The sequence below is a fragment of the Physcomitrium patens genome, chromosome 11, assembly GCF_059467195.1.
Source record: "Physcomitrium patens ecotype Gransden chromosome 11, ASM5946719v1, whole genome shotgun sequence".
Classification (NCBI taxonomy): domain Eukaryota; kingdom Viridiplantae; phylum Streptophyta; class Bryopsida; order Funariales; family Funariaceae; genus Physcomitrium; species Physcomitrium patens.
Genome location: NC_143420.1, coordinates 15865951 through 15886587, shown reverse-complemented (window position 1 = coordinate 15886587; position 20637 = coordinate 15865951). Strand labels below are relative to the sequence as shown.

The following is a 20637-nucleotide window of genomic DNA, read 5'->3' as shown; positions in this document are numbered from 1 at the left end:
ATTACATCAACTGGAATCTATGAAGACCAACCTTGTATTTCACGTGTCTCTTCTAGATCCATATAAGACAATGAATATCTTGGGAAGAAGACAAATGCCACCTCCTCCTATAGAAAAGGATAATAACCAAGAATTTGAGGTAGAAGAAGTCTTAGAGTCAAGGTAGTGCTGAAATAGTTTGGAATATCTTGTTCATTGGTACGGATATGATATTAGTGAATGCACATGGGAGCCATCAAAGAATCTTGCAAATACAGCAAAGAAAGTTGAAGTCTTTCATTAATAACATCCATCAAAAATAAGATGAAGAATAACAAACCTTTGCTATAAAAGAAACAAGATTAAAGAAAAATATCATTCTACCTTCTATCTTTTATTGTAGCTTTTGTATATTTGTGATGAGATGGAGCACCAACAACCATCAGAAATTCAATTCAAGAGCTTTCATTTGCGGACTTACGAGATGACACATTGCGATTGTCTTAACCTTCAAAATGACGGAATCGAGATGAAGATCCTCAAGAATGACATATCCTTACTCAAATAGATGGCAAGATACAACGTGTTTGATATCATGACCATGAAAGAGACTTCCAATGTTTAGTGATTTTATTAGAGGTAGGAACAACTCCTGATGGTATTCTAAATGTTCTTTTTGAAGGAAATTACAAAAGCCTCAACAATGACCAAATAACAAGCTCATCTTCTCTCCCTAGTATGGGACACTATAGATGGTTGAGAGGACTTATTAATCATCTTCAAAGAGAGCAAAGATCGGAGTATGTAACAAATACATTTTGCCGCATCTTGGACTTCCTCAACATATGAAGACCGCTCCTCATGGAATTCATCCCTAGAAGGAGAGATAATATCATGGACATATACATTTACATTAATAATTACTTATATAATTAAATTAAAGTAGGTAAATATAGAATATTTTCATAAAGTCTTCTACAAGCTTCATAGATGCAATTTTGACTTTAGATGTATTTGTAAATTAGAAACTTAGCCAAAAAGCTAACCATGTATTGGTAGCTTATGGAATAAGTTATTTCCGTATAGTAGCTTATGGAATAAGTTATTTTCGTATAGTAGCTTATGGAATAAGCCAACTACATGGCGCATACATAGATAACTTGCCTTACAAGATAAGACATGTGGCTAGCAAAGTCAACACATGTTGGAGGTCCTATAGGACATCGCCACATAGCTCTTAGTTAGATAGTATATATGGAGGCAAGAGTGAAGCCTTCTTCACTCTTGTCAATGCCTTTCTAGTCTTGTTGTCAATCTTTTCATTTCTTCTTTAAGCCTAGAAGCTTTCATTTACCAAGAAGAATTATAATTTATTTTTTAAAAAAAATATTTTTAATATATATTTTATCAAAAAATATATAATTCAATCACACTATATTTTTATTTATTCATTCATTGATTAAAAAAATAAAAAAATAGTGGAATCATCACAAAGCTATTAATATAACATAAAGCTTAAATCCAAGTTTACATCTTAAAAACAAGTGAACGTCCAATAAGAAGACATGGCAATATATGTACAACAAACAATCCGAAGGGGGTAGGGTTTGGTTTAGGTATGGACCCGGGCCAAGGACCCTGTTCACACGGGAGCCAAGAGCGACCGTATGGAGGGTGACATTGAGGCGAAACCCTAATTCCGTGCTCTGTTTTCCTCTTCCCGCGAGCTGCCCCGGGACCATCGCAGGAGCGGGATCACAATCTGTTGGAAAACGTCTCCGACTGTTGCCTCGCGTAGTCCGATTCTACTCGCTTTTTCTCAACATTAGTGTGTTTATTTGTGGTACTTGGTCATGTCCACTCTCGAAATCGAAGCGCGTGAGTAAGTATCTCGATTTCTTTCCTCGCTCTAGGTTTTAGATTAGTCTGCCTTTTGTTGCTTGCGCGTCTCTGCCCTTGCGGATTCTGGATATCATTCTCTTGGGCAGCGGCTTCATTTCTGACATTGGCCTGGCTGTCTGCATTTCCTTGTACCTTAAACCTTATAACCTTATAAGGTATTCTCTTGCTGGATTTCATGAGGAGTTTTGGCGGGACATTTTATTTTAATTTTGTTTTGTTTTTGTTTTTATTTATTTATTTATTTATTATTTTGTTTTTGTTTTTGTTTTGTTTTGTTTTGTTTTGTTTTTTTTTTTTTTTGTGTCTTTTCGGAGTCGACGTTCCTCCGTGAAGTTTTTTTTATTGGGGTTCAGTGACATAGAATCTACGACGATGTCACTGTAGTAGGGCTCGATCGTTTCGGTTTACGGAAGTGAGTGTTATTGTGCACCAATTGGGCAGTTGTAGGAATGCACTGCGGACGTGAACCTGTAGTTTTTCTTAGTTGCATCTGTTTCTGTTAGCTTAGTTTGTGAGTTTGATTCGGTTTAGCGGCTCGATCAAAATGCTACTACCTAGTTCCCTCGTTGTTCCAGCTTCATCGTTCTGAAGTTAATTGTTGGGTGGACTCAAAGTAAACTTCCTTAAAGTTAATATCAACACGCTTATAATATCGATGATACCTGAAGAAAGTTAGTTTTGAGGACTTTGTATTGAGAATTATTTTGTAATTGTGGACGGTTTATGGAAATTGAAATTCTTTTTAAGGTCGCGTACTTAAAGCCTGCTGTGCTTGTTACTTCGATGTCAGTCCAAATGACGGAGAGCCCTAATGCAAACGGATGATTTCATTATTATTCAAGGTCAATAAAAATGAAGTAGTTCATCTCTCGTAGTACGATGAAACAGAGCATTTTTGAATTTGAGCTAGAATTCGGTGGATTTCTCCTCCACTGTGTGTGGTCTAAAGACCTTTGTGGGGACTGTGCAGTGTCATTAAGATAGTGCTGCAGTTCTGTAAAGAGAACTCATTGCAGCAGACTTTCCAGACACTACAAAATGAGTGTCAGGTTTCTCTCAACACTGTGGACAGCCTTGAGACATTCACGGCAGACATAAATAACGGCCGTTGGGATGCCGTTTTGCCACAAGTGGCTCAGCTCAAACTTCCCCGCAAGAAATTGGAGGACTTGTACGAGCAGGTGCTCCCGTCATGGCCTCTTTCAACCCCGCATCATTTGGAGTAACTACATTGGATTTGGTGATCCACTTGTGCGCATCTTGTGTACTTTCTTGACTGATCACATGTGATCTACGACTTTCTCATGTGAATGTTCAACTGGGTGACGACTATGCAAAGATTAATCATAGGTAGGCTTGTGGCAGATTGTCCTGGAAATGATAGAGCTTCGTGAGTTGGATACTGCCAGGGCCATTTTGAGGCAAACGCAAGCTATGGGATTCATGAAACAGGAACAGCCTGAGCGTTATCTTAAGCTTGAGCACCTCCTTGTTCGAACCTACTTCGACCCCCGTGAGGTACTGTTTGATGTGTTGATCTGATTCGAAGTGTCTGGTGAACTTACTTGTTCTGCTTTGTGACATGGTCTATGTTGTCTGTAAGAAGTTGTGTTTTTATCAGTAAATTATGGTCATCTGGACTCAGAATATCCGGGAACACAAATTAGTTTATTGCGGTTGCTTCCATAAAGAATAGAGTTTGGGATGTGACTTTTGTACGACTCTCCATGTTGTTTGTGACAGGCTTATCAAGAATCATCCAAAGAGAAAAGACGTGCACAGATTGCTCAAGGTGTAGACATAGTTTTCTTCTCGAGCTCTCTCTAGCATCGCTCAAAACTTTTCCGTCTGCGTGGCTGAGTTTTTTAATATCATGTTTTAAAAATTTTGATTGTTAAAATTTTAGTATCGTTAAATTGAAGTATGCTTTATTTGCAGCTCTATCTGTCGAGGTCACTGTTGTACCTCCCTCTAGGCTGATGGCTTTGATTGGTCAGGCATTAAAATGGCAACAACATCAAGGTACTTGATGTCTCTAGCTTCGATATTTTGAATTCTATGTTGGAAAGCGGAGAAACTTTTCTAACTTATTAGCTGACCTAGGTCAGAGTTTGCGTCCTTATAATATTTAGTTAAGTTCTGTATCAAATATTTGTCTCCATGCATCGCTTGATTCTATTTATAGTCGTTTTTGTTTTTAATCACTCATTATCACTCACTGTATGCGTTCTTAAGTTTGCAGTGGTTGTTTGCAGGTCTACTGCCACCAGGTACACAATTTGATCTTTTCAAAGGTGCGGCAGCTGTGAAGGCTGACGAGGAAGAAATTTACCCAACAGTCCTTGATCACACAATTAAGGTACAGTATTCCAAGACCTATCCTGCTAATATTTTATGAACATTAGTGAAGTTGCAATTGTGTTTAGGTTTTGAGTAGTATTTTTGCGTCATACCTTAGATTAATGCTTTCGCAGTCACTGTACATGCCCTAACATTGCAACTGTTGCAGTTTGGAAAACAAAGTCATCCAGAGTGTGCACGATTCTCTCCCGATGGGCAGTTTCTTGTTTCTTCCTCAGTGGATGGCTTCATCGAGGTATGTGTCGTTCAAACCATTCACACAGTGTGATTATATTGTAAGGCATTTATTCGTGTTTATTTGGGCTTGTTAGAACGAACAGAGAGATACCATGTGAGCAATGATCAGTTTCTGAACCATCTTCCAGGTTTCTTCTTGACTTGCAACACCAGTCAGTGCTTGTTTAGGAACTTGTGGTTTATGTGGATTTGCTGTGAAATGCGTTGAAATGTACAGTAATCTTTTGGTTGCCTCAGAAACTTACCACGCATTGACATTCTGCAGGTTTGGGATTATTTGACTGGGAAGCTTAAGAAAGATTTGCAGTACCAAGCAGCTGTAAGCATCATCAAAAATTATGTCATTTGAATGGCTATGCTATCCAGTGCTAAATTTTATATATGTATGTTTTTCAGATCGATTGTGTTGAGTTTCTTGGTAGTTTTGTACATCAACTGAATGTAAGTAATATTTTGTATGGTTCAGGATGCGTTTATGATGCACGACGAGGCAGTTTTAACTATTGCCTTCAGCAAGGACTCTGAAATGCTTGCTTCTGGATCTCAGGACGGCAAAATCAAGGTTCATTTCTTATTTATTGTTTAACATGCGTTTTAATACCACTATTTCACAATCAGACGAACATAAGGGTGTTTCTTTGACTCTGAGCTATTTACGTATACAGTCAATGTTGTTGTTTTGAAATAGAAGGGCCAAGTTTCAGCATTGCTTACACACTTGCTCATCTTAGAAAGGATTCATGAAGTCATGGCAACTATTTTTGCAGGTATGGAGAATACGCACTGGACAATGTTTGCGGAGGTTTGAGCGAGCACATGGTCAGGGCGTAACAAGTGTTTCATTTTCAAGGGATAGTACTCAAGTCCTGAGTTCATCCTTCGATGGCACGGCACGGTAATCATATAGTGGTAGTAGAACCTGTCTGGTGACTTCAGTGACTTGTCCATCAAAACTCACTTATCAAAAGTTGGAAGTTCTTCTAGATTGTGTCTTCACGAAGTGGTATCCTGATCAAACTTCATTACATTGTTCTTCAGTTTTTGGTGTCTTTTCAATACACCGCTTCACAGAATTACCATTATTGATACACAATTGTATCTTGACAGATTACATGGGTTGAAATCTGGGAAGACCTTAAAAGAGTTTCGAGGCCATACTTCATATGTTAATGACTCTATTTTTGCAAGTGATGGTGCCCGAGTGATTACAGCCTCGAGCGATGGCTCTGTGAAAGTGAGTACTTTTGGCTTTTTGTAAAATGATTAAATTCTGATTGATCACAGCTATTGTTGTGATTTACGTTGCAAATGCATACTTATGTTAGAAAGGATGGAAGGACATTTCGTAAACCAGGTTTCTGTGAGTTGATACCGATCCTGTTTGAGACTGCGATCATTTATGTATATATATATATATATATATATATTTTTTCTTTTGCACTTTGTTTCTGTCCTCCCGCTTCATTTAGGTAATATAGAACTCATTATGTCTGTTTACCTGGCAGGTTTGGGACGTGAAAACCACAGATTGTCTACACACTTTCAAACCACCGCCTCCATTACGAGTGAGTTTCCCTCTATTTCATTGTCACTGTCCACAGTGAAGTGGAAAGCCAGGTTATCTCTTAATTGAAATTTAGACGAGCTGAAGGTGTAATTTAATTTGATCATTTTCTTCTCTTGCAATTAGATGTACTATGTTAGCCGTCTGATATTTAATAATTGTTTGAATAGGGTGGTGATGCAACTGTCAATTCCATTCACATTATGCCTAAGAACCCGGAGCATATTGTCGTTTGCAATAGAGCATCTGCTGTCTATGTCATGACATTACAGGGCCAGGTTCTTGCTCTCATACCAGATTGACTATCAATTGCTCAACGTCTTTCATAGTTTCTATATTTCATATTTTGTGTATTCATTCTTGTATCTTATTCTTCATATCGTTGATGTATTTCTTTGGGAAATTCACTGACATGTTCTGAACTTCATTGGTCCCCACACGCATGGTAACTATTAATGAATACTTACAGCAATCAGTCTGCTCCCAGGTTGTGAAAAGTTTGTCTTCAGGAAAACGAGAAGGAGGTGACTTTGTAGGTGCTACTGTTTCACCCAAGGGGGATTGGATATACTGTGTTGGTGAAGACCGGTATGCTCTATTTGGTGCCCGATTCTAAGCCACATTGATAGTTCTGTGTATGCGGTGATATATAGTAAAACATATATCTAAATTTCAGAAATACGTTTGTGTTTGAGATGTTAGTTCTTTTAATCGTGATTTACTGTACTTATCCTAACTTGTTTAAATATCTTGTAAACAGAAATATCTACTGCTTTAGTCATCAATCAGGCAAGCTTGAACACTTGATGACGGTAAGTTCTCCCTTGGTTTTTCTCTTAGACCAGTGAACACCGTTTTACTCACGACCAGTCTTGTCAGTGTATGCAATTGGGCCTTCACATCACATGAAGTGCAACATTTGCAGTGTCATTGTGCCGTACAATTTCGATTTGTAGTTCTTATCGAGCCTAATGAATTGTATTTTGTCACTCGACAGGCTCACGACAAGGATATTATTGGAGTGACGCACCATCCTCATCGTAATTTGCTAGTGACATTCAGTAACGATAACACAATGAAACTTTGGAAACCGTGAACTGATTGGCTATTTTTATTCCATACCATCTGTCAATCTCCTCCTGTCTTTTTAATTTCTGTATGGATGAGCAGATTAATGGTGACCTCTGCTCACGAGCATATTCCTGCAATACAAAGTGTACACCATCTAGCCCAGTAGTAGTGATGTCGAAAACTTACGCGCAATAGAAAATGCACTAACTCAAAGGAACTAATCCCTCTTTTCAAATAGTGGAAATCTGGTTCCTCCATTTCCCAGTGGTGTACACAGAAAGTGATAAATTTATAAGCAGTGCTGGTATTGTACACAGAATGTTTTTGTAACTGTTCACTCGCTCATTCGCATCTATTTTTAGAGACAAAATATGATTGTGAAAAGCGCCTGACGAATGACATTCATGTCTCCAGCGTCACAGCGGTACAAGTACAATTAATTTTTTCTGGTAATCTCAGTTTTCCTACAATTCAGCGGAATCTGACCTTCGACCATCAAATTATCCTCGTTCTAGTTATTGTGCTACGTCAATCAAATAAAACACAATGTCAATCATATGGCTTGATCTACAGGCACCGTAAATGAAGCGGCAAGATTCTCCACGGAGGCAAACTCCAGTTATCGATTATGTGTTTGAGCTCGAATTCCAAAAGCAATGCCGACATGGTTTTGGGAGCTATGATTTATCGGTAGCTCTACGACGAGTTGGGCTAGAGCCATGCGTAATCTACGAGTTTTGCTGCGGATCCTTTTGAACAGCAGAATGACCAATTCTACTGATTGCAGCGGCGTGATTGGAAACACTGTGCACGCTTTGCCGGCAAATGCAAACGAAGTCCCGCACAGCAATGTCGATTGGAAACTGAGGAGGAAGTCCACTTTGACGACTCTCAAGAATAGGTCAGTCTCACGTGTTTGGTCTGCGACGCCATTAAATCGGGGGCCATAGTTCCCAGCATCTTCGACTGAGGTTTATTTCACCCGTAAGTCTAGTTGTATCGTAGGCTTAGCTGCTTGCGGCTCGGTCGCTGGTCGTTGCAAGGAAACTCTTTCCCTGTTTACTTTGGCTGCGTGAGTTTCATTTTGCTTCTGCGTCAAGGGAAGGCCAGGGTTCAGTTTTACATGTCCATGTGGATGGTGCTTGATGAATGCTGTCGATGTTCGTTTGTCAATTTTCAGTTTGGATCTGCTTGTTGCCAATCCTTGGCATCAGAGGGCAGATTGGTTTGTTGAAATTGAATTGTGCAGAGTGATGATGTCAACAGTGTAGGCAGATTTTTCTGAGAGTGTAGAATATTGAGTGAGTGGCGGGGTCGTGAAGTCTTAGCATTGTCGAAAGGGATGATCCGGAAGCTTGCAGGGTTGGATTTCGTGTTGTAGCTGGATTTTGAGTCGTGAGCCCTGAGTTGGCGAGATTGGTGAGGATTTGGAGTTTGAGATTGAATTAGGTTGGAAGTGGAGATCAAGGAATTTGGAATGGCGAGTTTCCTCGAGAGCAACGGCGTGGTCAATGTTTAATTGGAATGGTGTGGATGGTGAGCTAATGTGCTTGCTCTTATCAAGTAAGAGAGTCGATAGCGAGAGACGGATTGCCCAGCTTTTGGAGTTTGAGGCGACTCTACAGCTAAAGGAGAAGGTGAGTCGCTATGGATTTGAATTTGTGAGGATTTTTAGATCTGGTGATGTTTCTTTCAACATATTGTTGAGCAAATGGAAGACTCAAGTTGGTAACAGAGTCGATCGACAGAGACAGTGAGGTGGACATTGCAATTAGGGAGAATTCGCGTCAAGGAGGCAACTTACAATTGGAGAATGAGAACCACAGATTCCAAGTAGAAATATCGATAAGATTTCACGCTAACAGTTGGCCCGTTTGACGTCCAAGTTGGTGAACAGCTCAGAAGGAGGATTTGGAATGGTGTAGCTGCAAAATTTAGTGGTTATAGCTGTTGCAGTTTCATGAATTTTACTTCATAATACGAAGCAGATTAAGCAACTCAATTTTGCTACTGTATTCGACAAAGTAGATGTTTCATGGCCTTCCTGAGAACGATGCATAGGGTTTTGTTTAGGTCACTCTGAATGTAGAGGATACCACATTGCACTTCGCAGGACCTACGTTGGAGGCACTAGTTAATGCCCAGTACTGTATGGTACCGAATGCAAAGTTTACTGCTAATGACAAAACCGTACATGGAATCCAATCTGGACATATTTATAGACATCATGGGAGAAATTGTGACTTGTTTGTACTGAGGAAGGTCTCAGACTCAGAAACGCATTTGCAGCCATTACTGCTGTGCATTTATTGGACTAGTAGTTGATCTCTCCATGTATCTCGTGGAATGTGTCCGCTGTCACAGTGCATCACTTCTATGTCAAATTTTATAAGTTGGCACAACCTTTTCACACAAGCGTGTTTATGTTCGCGGAGCTCGCATGTAATGACAAAAATTTGATATGGATTGTTCGGTGCAGGTTGACATCGTGAAGGAAATGTTAATGTGATGACCTGGTGCAATAAGCTCCAGCAGAAGATCGGCCTATGCTGCTCGTTTAGTCATTTCCTTTGATAAGCAGTTAGTGTTTTTCAAAGCAGAAAACGAACTGTTTAAGATGTCAGGAGTGGGGTCGGGAGTGGGTTGGGTGTTATCGCCGCCGCCTAGCAAGGACAATGGGGGAGCTGCACACTGTAGCCCACATGGGCTGATTGCTTACGGTGCAGGCAGCAGCGTAGTGGTGATGGAGCCTCGAACCATGCAACTTGTTGCGGTACTGCCTATGATCGCCCCCAAGAATGCCTCCTTGCAGCCAGCTCCTTTCGTGACTGCTGTACAGTGGACTCCGGAGGGAATTTCTCGTGACCTCGTGGGAGAGGATTTTTCTACAGCTCATATGCAGTTAGCAGTGGGTGACCGACACGGTCGTGTTGCTATTTGGGATGTTGCGTCAGGGGACATCTGTACTTGGCTAGACGTCGATGCGGAAAAGGGAAAACAAGGCATTCAAGATGTATGTTGGGTATATGGGCAGCCTTGGTTACTGGCTGTCATTCATGGCCCTACAAGTTTAAATATTTGGGATCCTGTAACAGGGCGCTGTATATGGAGGTTCGACTCAGGCGGGGAGCTTCTTGGATGTGTGAGAGCCGATCCTTTCGATCCTCGGCAGTTCTGTCTGGTTGGGCTTCGGGGCCTACTAATGTCGGTTCTTGTAGCCGGGGTTTCGGATTCAGAGATACTCACCAAGCAGTACATAATTCCTGGACAAGACGAGAAAGGATTGATGGTTGAAAAGACCAGGGATGGAACTAGCAGTTCTGGATCATCATCATCTGGAACGCCTGCTCTAGCATTCGCACCCGGGGTTATTGTCCGGTGTTTGTACTCCAGGACCAGACGAGGTTTGCTGTATGTGATGATGCCGCGTGAAATCGTTGTTTTTGACTTAGCTTTTGGAATGCCCTTGGCCACAACGTCCTTACCACGTGGGTGCTCAAAACTTCTCGATCTATTGGCTTGTGCCGATGGTGACGTTCTTTATTGTGCTCACCAGGATGGCAAAGTTAGTGCCTGGAGAAGAAAAGAGTAAGTCCTTTCAAATTCCTTATAAATTCTGTTCAGTAAACTAGTATGCAGTTTTATTACTTCAGGGGAGATGCTTCTGCTGACAAATTAATTGTCATTTACAGGTCACTGTTTACATACTGTACTGTCCTGTACTTTCAGTAGTATTTGTTCTAAGCTCTGTGCTGCAAGTGATATGGTTAACTTTAATGATTTTGGAGTTCGGGGTATATTAATGCAGGGATAAACAGGTTTTCTCATTATGCTTTATGGGTACGTTGATGCCCTCCATCGGATCCCCTGTTCCTGCACCGGCCGTTCTTGCTGTAGTACACTGCCCTTTGCAACTTCAAGTGCAGAAATCCTCAAACGATAATCAGTCTAGTAGTCTGCAGGTTGATTCCCTTCCAGGAGCCATTTCTGTCTCAAGTACATTGGCACAAAATGACCAGCTTGTTGAAGTCAAGATCCTCCCCGCTCTTGAGGCCACGCTTTTATCTATTACTGATGATGGTCGACTATTGCGCTGGGTCATCAATGGAGATGATGCCGAAAGTGAGCCTATATCTTTAACTGGGACAAAGTTAACGCATAGGAACTCCGGAGAGTCAAACACAACTGGGGAACTTGTGCACTCCAATTCAAATGGATTGAATTCTGAAGCTCTTTTCAAGGTCCATTCAATTCGTGCTAAGTGTTATTTTCATTTTTTAGGTTTTTATTGCTGATAGAAAGAGTAGAAAGCATAATACTAAGCGTTTGCTTCTTAACTTTCCGTTCTTACTGCTTTTTGTGTTCTAAAGAGTGATGTTGTCTTCTGTGCCAACAGCTTGATCTGACAGGACAATTACAACTTCTTTCATCTGTTGTAACCACATTAGCTGTTCCAATGCCCTCCATCCTCGCTATGGGCTTGGGTAAGTAATGGTTTTGTGCCGTTGCATTCACATTTGAGACGAGTCTGAACATGTCCAACTGGCCGCTGCCTCAATGATCATCGGTGTTTACGGGTGTAAATGGGTCTCCGATTCGATAAATGTGATGCTGTTTTCAGTTTCTGGTAAAGACCTTTCGATTCCTCTGTTTTAATCCACCTGATGCAGGGGGAGAAGGAAGCAATGCAGGAGCTGTATCAGTTCCTCTAGTGGCATTAGCTTGCCAAGGAGGCAGTCTAGAGCTTGTTGATACAGCTGCAAATACTATAACTGCCTCATTTGCTGTACACAGCAATCAGACAGTTCGAGGAGTTCGCTGGCTTGGAAATACACGTCTTGTCTCGTTCTCATACACTGAGGTTCCAATTTATCCTGCTGTTTCTGAAAATTATGTTGTATTAATCGTCGTCATTTTTATTCATAATGAAAGGTTTGATATTTCTAAATAGAATATATGGCGTATACTTTGCACCAGGTGAAGGGAAAAGGGGGCGGCTTCGTGAACCGTCTGGTTTTGACATGTGTGCGTAGTGGCCATAGCAAGGTTTTCCGGGTGATTCAAAAGCCAGAACGTTCTCCAATGCGTGCCCTCCGCACCTCGCCATCTGGCAGGTATGTTTCAAGTTTTATTTGCAATTAAGTTTCCTTATGTATTCAGAACGTAGAACTTAAGAATAAGGATGTAGGGAAAGTTCTAAGAACGTGATCTTGTCAGGCTTGCTATCAGAGTCCGAGGAACTCTAATTGAAGGCTTGCTTATTTCGACAGTGTAGTACAGTAAAATATTCAAGTTTCGACTGCTCCTTTAAACATGTTTTTCTACAGTGATCTCTTTGTTATGCCGGACGGAACCTTACAATTGTCGCAATTAACCTAGATCTATTCATCCTGTTAAACCTGTCGGCCTAGTTTCGCAGTCATTATGTGCATTTTTTTCTCGTGCACACAGCTTTATCAGAGTATTGCATATGACAGGTACCTATTGATCCTGTTCAAGGAGGCTCCTGCAGAGGTGTGGGAAGTGTCAAGTACTCCACAGATGGTAGGCTTCAACTAACTTGACTTATGCATTTCAACGTTCGTGTTTACATGGAGTATCACTTCTGACTGATATAATTGGTTTTAAAGATAAGGTCTGTGGCTCTACCTTTCACGGTGATGGAGTGGGCGCTTCCTCCAGCCCCCAAGGCAGCCGCTGCAGCAGCCGCCTCTTGGGGAAAGAAAACAGCTATGATGAAAGAGCGACCTACTATTGCCTCAGCAGCAGCCTCTGCTTCTGCTCCCATAATATCTGGTGCAGGTGATTCATAATCTCATTGTTTCTATTATTTTACCTATCCTTCCTGTTTCTTTATGTCTTTCCTGCTTATATTTTTGCATCAATATTCGGAACATATCAAGCCACGTGCATGTCCTAAGGTATTAATAGATTCAGCTTTTATTCTCGACGGATTTTATCAATTTTTGTGTGAGGGATTCCATGTGGTAGTAACCTCGTTTTTTTTCTCGATCAGATTCACAAGACTCTGAAATTGCTGAAAGTTTTGCGTTTGCTCTAGTAAACGGCTCTCTTGGAGTTTTTGAACTACGAGGTAGAAGAGTTCGGGACTTCAAGTAATGTTCTTAATCCATGGGAAGCAGGGAGTACTTGATTTGTACAAAATAGGAGTGATTTTTGTATATATCTCTGTGATCTTTGCTTTCTTTTCTTATGGAACTTTTAAGATCAGCGTCCAACATCAGAATATTAGAGCCGTGACGTAGCTTGCATGTCGTACTCAATCTCTCTATTTTCTCTTTGTTGGATCTAGGTTTTTACTTTGAATCAACGTGTCCATATAATTTATTTATCATATTTTAATGAGCTTTGCATTGCTTTGCAGACCCAAATTTCCTTCCGCTTCATTTGTCTCTGCGGATGTACTAATAACTGCCATGGCATATCGCACACCTCATGTGGTAATTATCGTTCATGTCCCTAGTTTATCATTATACCTATCAGCTTTTCAAGGCTTATTTGTACACGTGTAGAATTTTAAGCCTGTCTGAAGTCTGGAGGGATTTTGTGCAAACACTACATACAAGTTGTGACTTCCCTTCTAAACAGGAGTTTTTCAAAACTGCTATTGTTCTAATATTGAGCTATTGTCATTAAAATATTGATTGCTTCCGATTCCGTGGTGGATGTAATGCCATCAATCAACTTATGTTGATGGTCCTGAATATGTAATGTATGCAAATGAATCTGGACTGGATGCAGGTCATGGGAGACCGGACAGGTAGTATAAGATGGTGGGATGTAGTGACAGGGCTGTCATCATCTTTTAGTACTCATCGCGGAGGCGTTCGTCGCATCAAATTTGCACCTGTAAGAATTGGTGATCCTACAAGAGGTCGCATAGCTGTCCTCTTCAATGACCACAGTTTTGCTGTGTATGATCTTGTGAGTGCCACATAATCACTGCCAAGGGTGTGCGTTTGATGAAGTTACAATTAGCGTGTTTTGCTCTTCGAAGTGTAACTCGTTGTCCATGCGTTTATGAGTTGGAAAATATTCGTCCATGTGCAGCCATGATGCTTGCCATTTTTCATGTTGTTAGATAGGGGATTACAAGCCACTGATTAGTTGTTCCTGGTGTAGGAGGTTTTTTATGTTATTGTGTTGATGCTGAATGCATGGCTCATCGAATTTGGGTCTAAAATTTGGGAAGTCAATTAGAACATGTCCTGTTGACGCGCGGTCATCGGTTTGTGTAGGATACGCACGATCCATTAACTCATTCACTAGTACAACCTCACCTTGGAGGCATATTGGTGCTTGAACTGGACTGGTACCCGCTGCGTCCAGACAAGAATGAACCTTTGCTCTTGTGCATAGCTGGTGCAGATGGTAGTTTTCGACTTCTTGAGGTTCAAAAGTAAGAACTACTCGAATGATTACTGGTTTTGATCTCTAATTTGATCTCCTGGTAGTTTTGTGGCATTTTGTTTTTGGCCTTCAGTTTTATTCCTCTGAAACTAAGATGAATTGCCTTATTTTCTTTGAAGGAAGTCCGATAATTTGCAAGAGTTATCTTGTAAACCTCTCCTGATATATCATACAAGGCATTTAGAATGCATATGAAATCCTTGTTTTCCAAGTAAAAACTTAGATAATTCGCGGATCTGTAGTTTTATCCATCTGCTTTGACAAAAATGTGTTTTGTATAGTCTTGCAGGAAGCAAGTCTAGCCAGCTGGCAAAGCCAACGCAATGGCAACGCTACCGACCCATGCCCTTGTGCTGTGCAGCCCTGCTCCCACCTCCTCATGCTTTGGTAAGATCTATTATGATTTTAATTGAAAGATGTTTGCAATGCATGAGCCATATCTATTACCTGCCCCTTCTGTTCGTGATTACCTGTAACTGCCATGATGATGAGCATTGACTTTAGAATTGTCCATGCTGTAATGGCACAGTGTTGATGTTACATGGTGAAATGTTATCAATATCTATACTTCTACATGTTTTGATCAAAGAAATGCCGTCATTTGCTTTCTGAATCATATGTTTGGATCCTCTGGATACGGTGCAGTCTTTGCGCATTATACTGCAGCAAGGAGTGCAACCTTCCTGGCTTGCAATAGAGACAACTTCCACAGGTGAAGCAAGTATTCAAAGAACTCCAAGTCAGGCTTTGGGAAGTCGTGGAGGGGATTTGCGACACTACCTCATACCTCATAACCCTGTTCTGGGAGAGACCGTTTTTGCTGAAGTTCTGTTGAAAGCTTTGGAACCTTATCGAAGAGCAGGTGAGGCAACTGAAGTTCATTACACACCTGAACCCAGCATTGAATCCTTGAACTAGGACATCAGGAACGTGATATTTGTCATTTGTGCAGAACCTACTTCTGACTTTGCTTGCCATTGCTAGGTCGTTTGTTGGACGAGGAAAGGGTAGAGCAGTATGCAGCTGTATTCAAGCAAGGCGTAGCAACAAGATGTGCTTTTGCAGCAGCACAGTTTGGAGAAAATTCGGAGGCTGTATTCTGGCTTCAACTTCCTCGTGCGCTTGCACTTCTTAGTTATGGTTCTGCCGGGCCAACTGCGTTCTGGAGACCTATGAGGCAAAGCAATTCCTCCGCAACAGGAGAAAACTCTCAAGAATCAGAAGTTAAGGAATCGTACGACTCCGAAGTTCCAGTCAACGAGTCATTGGATAGTGGAATGACATTCATAAATCCTAAGGTTGCTATACCATTTACTCCGGTGGGTGTACTGCCAGCTGCCCCTTTTAAGCTGGTAAGTCATCATTTAGTCCTCAATAGTGCTGCCTAGTGATATGCCTAGCTAGCTTTTTTGACTTATATTACCTTTTCGTGATGCCTGCATAACGTAATCATAGAATGAGGCCAATTTTCTTCACTCCGCTCGCTGGGATGCAGTCCTCATGGCTTGTGGTGGTCTATCTATTCTTCCTCTTAAAACAATCCACAAGAAGTTGCATTGCTACTTGCTACAAAATTGTAGCCATGTGTTTTATTTGTCTGAACCAGATTCATGTGTGATCAAACGTGGAAGCAGACACACGGATGCACGGATATCTTGCCCTCCGAGCAGTCTGTAGTTCGATTAGTTGCGCGCGAGCGAATCGGCTGGCATGAAAAATGCACTGGAACCGAGGCTACTCAAAGACGAGTACATGAGTAAACCTCATAACCTTTCTCTCTTTGACGGGGAAGTCCATGATAGAAAGCACAAAATAAAACTTTGGGTTATATTGCGATGATTCAGGAAAATTGAGTTGCTTACTTGAGGTTACGTTTTTTTAAGCAACTTACTTCACTAGAATTATTGCAACATAACCCCAGGTTTTGTTTTGGATTTTCCATTATGCACTTCTCTGTGTGTCTTGGATTCTCTTTTTAGTATTGTCTTGCAGAGGCTTGGCTTTCTTGAATTGAAATCATTGAGAACAGTCTTACGTACAAAGACGGCTTAGGAAAATTTATGAAGAGTTTCCCAAGAACACAATCGATGACCATCAGAGTTGCGTTTAGCTCATACCAGAAGTTGGTATACAAGAACATAATGTCGGGTTTTGAGGTAATTGACAGTCATTAGAATGGTTTGGCGTAGTACGATGTCTTCTCAACCGGTATGGTCCATCATCAGTTCCTACACAACTACACATCCTACTTACAGAAGTGTTTTTCAAAGTTCTGGACTGCATGGTGGGTAACATATGTTTGTCTGAATGCTTGCACTTGTTGACGTGTGCTGTAATATTTGGTATAGGTTGATCGCCATAGGTGATTTTGAGTCTGCCGTAACATTGCTGTTAGCAACGCCTCCAAATAATCCTCTGTTCTACATGGATGCGTTAAGAGCTGTGTCTCTAGCCTCTGCTGTATCTACAGGACTACATGAATTAGCTGTTAAGGTGAGATAGTGAAGGCCCTCTCTGTTGTCGCAATGTAGGAAGAGACATTTTTTTTTTTTGGTCATTTCAATTGAACTGCGTATAGATGCAAGCATTGAACCTTTCCGTAAGTGCAAAGGTGGAACTTGTTTTCTTGCAGGTGGTTGCGGCAAACATGGTCGGAACGGATGATTCGTTATCAGGAACGCATCTTCTTTGCGCGGTTGGTCGGTATCAGGAAGCTTGCTCGCAGGTGTGTATCATTCTTACGTGAGCTTATGGTTGGAATTAAATAATACGAGTATGTTTCTGGCATTCTTGAAATTTCAGGGATTGGCATGTATGAGAGGAACACGTCAGCGGAAGATAAATGTAACTAGAACATGAAAATTAGGTTGTGGGCCTCTCCAAACACAGTCAACACATTCTCTTTTACACCTTAGGTGCTGCCAGTGCCGTGTTATGTAACTTATTTGAGGAGCCAATTGGCCTTTCCAGTTGCAAGATGCAGGGCGCTGGGTAGACGCTGCAACATTGGCTGCAACTCATCTGCAAGGTTCAGATCACGCAAGGTCTGTTAATCCTTGTATCGTGGATTTTGCTTCAGTTTTAACTTGATACCAATAGCAAATATATTTGACATTTCTATTCTAACCACCTGTCGATTGTTTCAGGGTCTTGGAGAGATGGGCTCATTATGTACTGAATACCGAACACAACTTGTGGAGGTAAATGGATTTACTCTGCGGCATGTCTTGCGTTTCAAGAGCTGACGGCTCAAGGTCCTACATAAAGGCCCTTAATAATAAAGGATTTCTGTTCAACTGACATTCAAAATGCATAGTCGCAGATATGTAACCATTACAATAGTCCCTCAACAAGCTTTGCGGTTTAGGTACTGAAAAGGAATGTGACAGTACTGCGTCGTGATCGTTTATGGTCACGTCAATCTCAATAACATAATTGGATTTGCCTTCTTCTCCAGAAACGTCAAAGTAGTTTGCATGAACTCTTGATGAACCAACTCATTCAGACTATCATGGCAATTCGTGCAGGGCCATGATACTTTTTGTAGCAGCTGGAGAGCTAGTTGAAGCGCTAGCCACGCTGCGGAACACCAAACAACCCGACACAGCAGCCATGTTCCTGCTAGCTTGTCACGAGGCAAAAGTAAGTGCGAAAGCATCTTTACAGGATCTGAAGGAACCAGAAGTTTTAATTGGTGATGACTCGTTCGATCTACCAGGAGATCTAGCTCTCCATCACGATGATGTGCAAGCAGTGTGCGAGTACTTTGGGGAGTATCAAAGGCACCTGGCACATGCTTGCACAGGCATTGGAGCTGTCATGGATTAAAGCTCGAAACGGCCTTCATTATTCAGCATTCCTCCACTTACGGTTGGAAAGAATTTTATTTTTGATACAAGTGCATGGTATAGTTGAGTCAAAGCATATGCAATGCGGTAGTTCTCATAGCAGGAGCAGATCAGCTGGAGTTTTTCTTGGTAGACATCCCAGAGCTGAGATCGATCTTTGGCTTTGTACGACGAGGGTTGTAGTGGGGTAATCTTCTGTGAGCACATTGCTCAACCTGGCAGCAAATCCAGTTGTCACTACGAATCGTTGAAGGTTGTAGATATCATTACATTAGTCGTACCTTAAAATTCAGGTAATGAAGAATTTCTTCCCTTCCAAATGATACATTGCATTATGAATTGAGACCGGAGCCTGTTCCTGTCACTGGGAATGGATTTACTTCAATTTGTGGTTTAGAATATGCTAGGCGCTGTTCTGAAACCGATATTTTGTGAAGCTTTTATTGCTTAAGTCCACCATCCAAGCTTCTTACACCATCTCATTCGCAGGCAATCTCATGAAAGCTCATGATGCATAATCCTTCCACTGCAGTTCAGCTGGTTTTGCTTTTTGGGTTGTTCTACTAGACAAGCCCAGAAACTTCTCCGTTGCACCTTATCGATGCAGTCAATTGTTCCTGTGCCCTACACATGGAGCGCAGATACTGCTGATGCTCATTCATCCATAAGAAAAGTGTGTCTTGAGTACCTGCATCATTGATGACGCATAGCTTACTACCAAAAGCTGGTCGAAAGGTTGGATTTCAAGGGGCCAAGACATCCATTTTTCACATTAACTGCAACTGATGGACCACATCAGTACCAGTCTCACTTATGATCACTTAGATCAACTAGAAGCTATGGTGACAATTTGATCTTTCTGTGCAGATCATACAAGGTCATGTCAAAAGCCTGCCTGCTGTTTCACCACCATCAATTATTGCTTGCAGTGAGCACTTGCTGGAACATCTCATGAATTCTGCATCCTTGGCTGCATTCTGGGTTCATTGATTCTCCTGGTTGCTATCATTGTTGCATGATGAATTTGTGGGAATTGATTACCACCATGCCAAGGAACCTGGAAGCAAGACTACAAGCATGTTGAGAATTTGGAATGGATGACAGAGCAGATGAACTGCACTTTGAGCAAGGCTGTGCACTTGATATAAGCTTAATCATACTTTTCAGCACAATCATGAGTGTGAAACAGGCATGAAAAAGGAATGGAGCAATTCTTGTCATCAAAATAAGATTACTTCTGTTACCATGCTTGCTGTGATTCCAAGCTCTGACCAACATTTCAGTCAAAATCTTCTTTCTATTCAGTGGTTCCAACATCAGCATCACAAAGTTGCCATGGGAAAGTAATCTGCAGAAATTGAGTTATAATGGAAGTATAGAAAATATCACAGTTATAACAAAATACACATACATACAGCTTTTGTTGCTGATGAGCTATTTACATTTGTGTGGTTGATCTCCCAAAGTCTTTCCATTGGGCACTCATATTTGCTTTGTTTTCTAAGGGAGTGAAAGCATTTGAAAGCAACAGATATTGAACTTGATGGAGCCCAGTTGAAATGCATGCCAAATGCCTTTCGGACCCACCCTTATTCTTTGAAGGCAATGTTTCACTCAAAAAAAAACTTTCTCCATAATGCAGACAGTACCATCGAAAAAGCAGTCTACTACTCACTTTTTTTCTCTCGTTTTCTTGTTTTCTTCTTTGTTTCACTCAATTCGTTCCTGTCATCTCCTTTTCGGTTTCAATGGACGCCGTCTAATTCCTTGCTCTGCAAATAATTGCAAAGAATTGCAAAGAAATGCAAAGAAACCTGTGTCTCCGCTTTTTGAATATATTCTCAGATGCATTGTGCACTCAGGCTCTTTCAAAATGCCGAAGCCTAGTGCACTAAATTTCTCCAACTTCATTAACTGTACCAATATTCCAAGTGTTGACCCATCATTGAAACCCAAAAAGCTTGTAACGAACATTGACTGTTGGTTGACACAGTCTACAGTATTTCTACGTCTTCACATCTAGATACAAATTTAGACAAGGGTTTGATAAAATACAAAAGAAATGCAATTAATTAGAGTATACACTCTAATTAGGACCCTTAAGTGCAGTTGACATCCTTACACGGAATTTTAACAGTTTTCTGTGTTTAAGATTAAGGGTTCAGTTCAATTGGAGCTGAATTTGTAAAGGTATGCAATTAATATCTGTTACATACTTAGTGCCACCAAAAAGTTGCCAGGTGA

At 41.1% G+C, this 20637-nt stretch overlaps 2 protein-coding genes across 6 annotated transcripts; both read left to right on the top strand.

The window, feature by feature from the left end:
• Positions 1–1684: 1684 nt before the first annotated feature.
• On the top strand, positions 1685–7433 carry LOC112288486 (suppressor of mec-8 and unc-52 protein homolog 1). 2 transcript variants are annotated; one of them, XM_024532683.2, is made up of 16 exons: positions 1685–1861; positions 2852–3062; positions 3247–3399; positions 3625–3673; positions 3820–3903; positions 4137–4240; positions 4391–4477; positions 4745–4798; positions 4946–5041; positions 5247–5374; positions 5587–5713; positions 5985–6044; positions 6214–6321; positions 6531–6631; positions 6804–6855; positions 7041–7433. In XM_024532683.2, the coding sequence occupies exons 1-16, from the start codon at positions 1833–1835 to the stop codon at positions 7137–7139; spliced, it is 1542 nt and encodes a 513-aa protein (XP_024388451.1). In that variant the 5' UTR covers positions 1685–1832; the 3' UTR covers positions 7140–7433. The 2 variants fall into 2 exon arrangements, with proteins under 2 accessions (XP_024388451.1, XP_024388452.1); XM_024532684.2 differs by having other exon boundaries at positions 1697–1861; positions 3291–3399.
• A 302-nt stretch (positions 7434–7735) lies between these two features.
• On the top strand, positions 7736–19352 carry LOC112288484 (uncharacterized). Of its 4 annotated transcripts, XR_016505626.1 has the most exons (23): positions 8120–8751; positions 9594–10702; positions 10923–11355; positions 11511–11598; positions 11785–11975; positions 12092–12228; positions 12592–12658; positions 12745–12916; positions 13131–13230; positions 13500–13575; positions 13877–14059; positions 14374–14534; positions 14827–14932; positions 15191–15407; positions 15530–15897; positions 16180–16301; positions 16894–17038; positions 17178–17270; positions 17516–17589; positions 17692–17745; positions 18073–18686; positions 18883–19128; positions 19261–19352. XR_016505626.1 is itself a non-coding variant. In XM_024532681.3 (21 exons), the coding sequence occupies exons 2-21, from the start codon at positions 9732–9734 to the stop codon at positions 18371–18373; spliced, it is 4059 nt and encodes a 1352-aa protein (XP_024388449.1). In that variant the 5' UTR covers positions 7736–8751; positions 9594–9731; the 3' UTR covers positions 18374–18778. The 4 variants fall into 4 exon arrangements, 3 of the variants coding, with proteins under 3 accessions (XP_024388449.1, XP_073393188.1, XP_024388450.1); XM_024532681.3 differs by lacking the exons at positions 18883–19128; positions 19261–19352 and having other exon boundaries at positions 7736–8751; positions 18073–18778; XM_073537087.2 differs by lacking the exons at positions 18883–19128; positions 19261–19352 and having other exon boundaries at positions 13877–13984; positions 18073–18778.
• The last annotated feature ends 1285 nt before the right edge of the window (positions 19353–20637 follow it).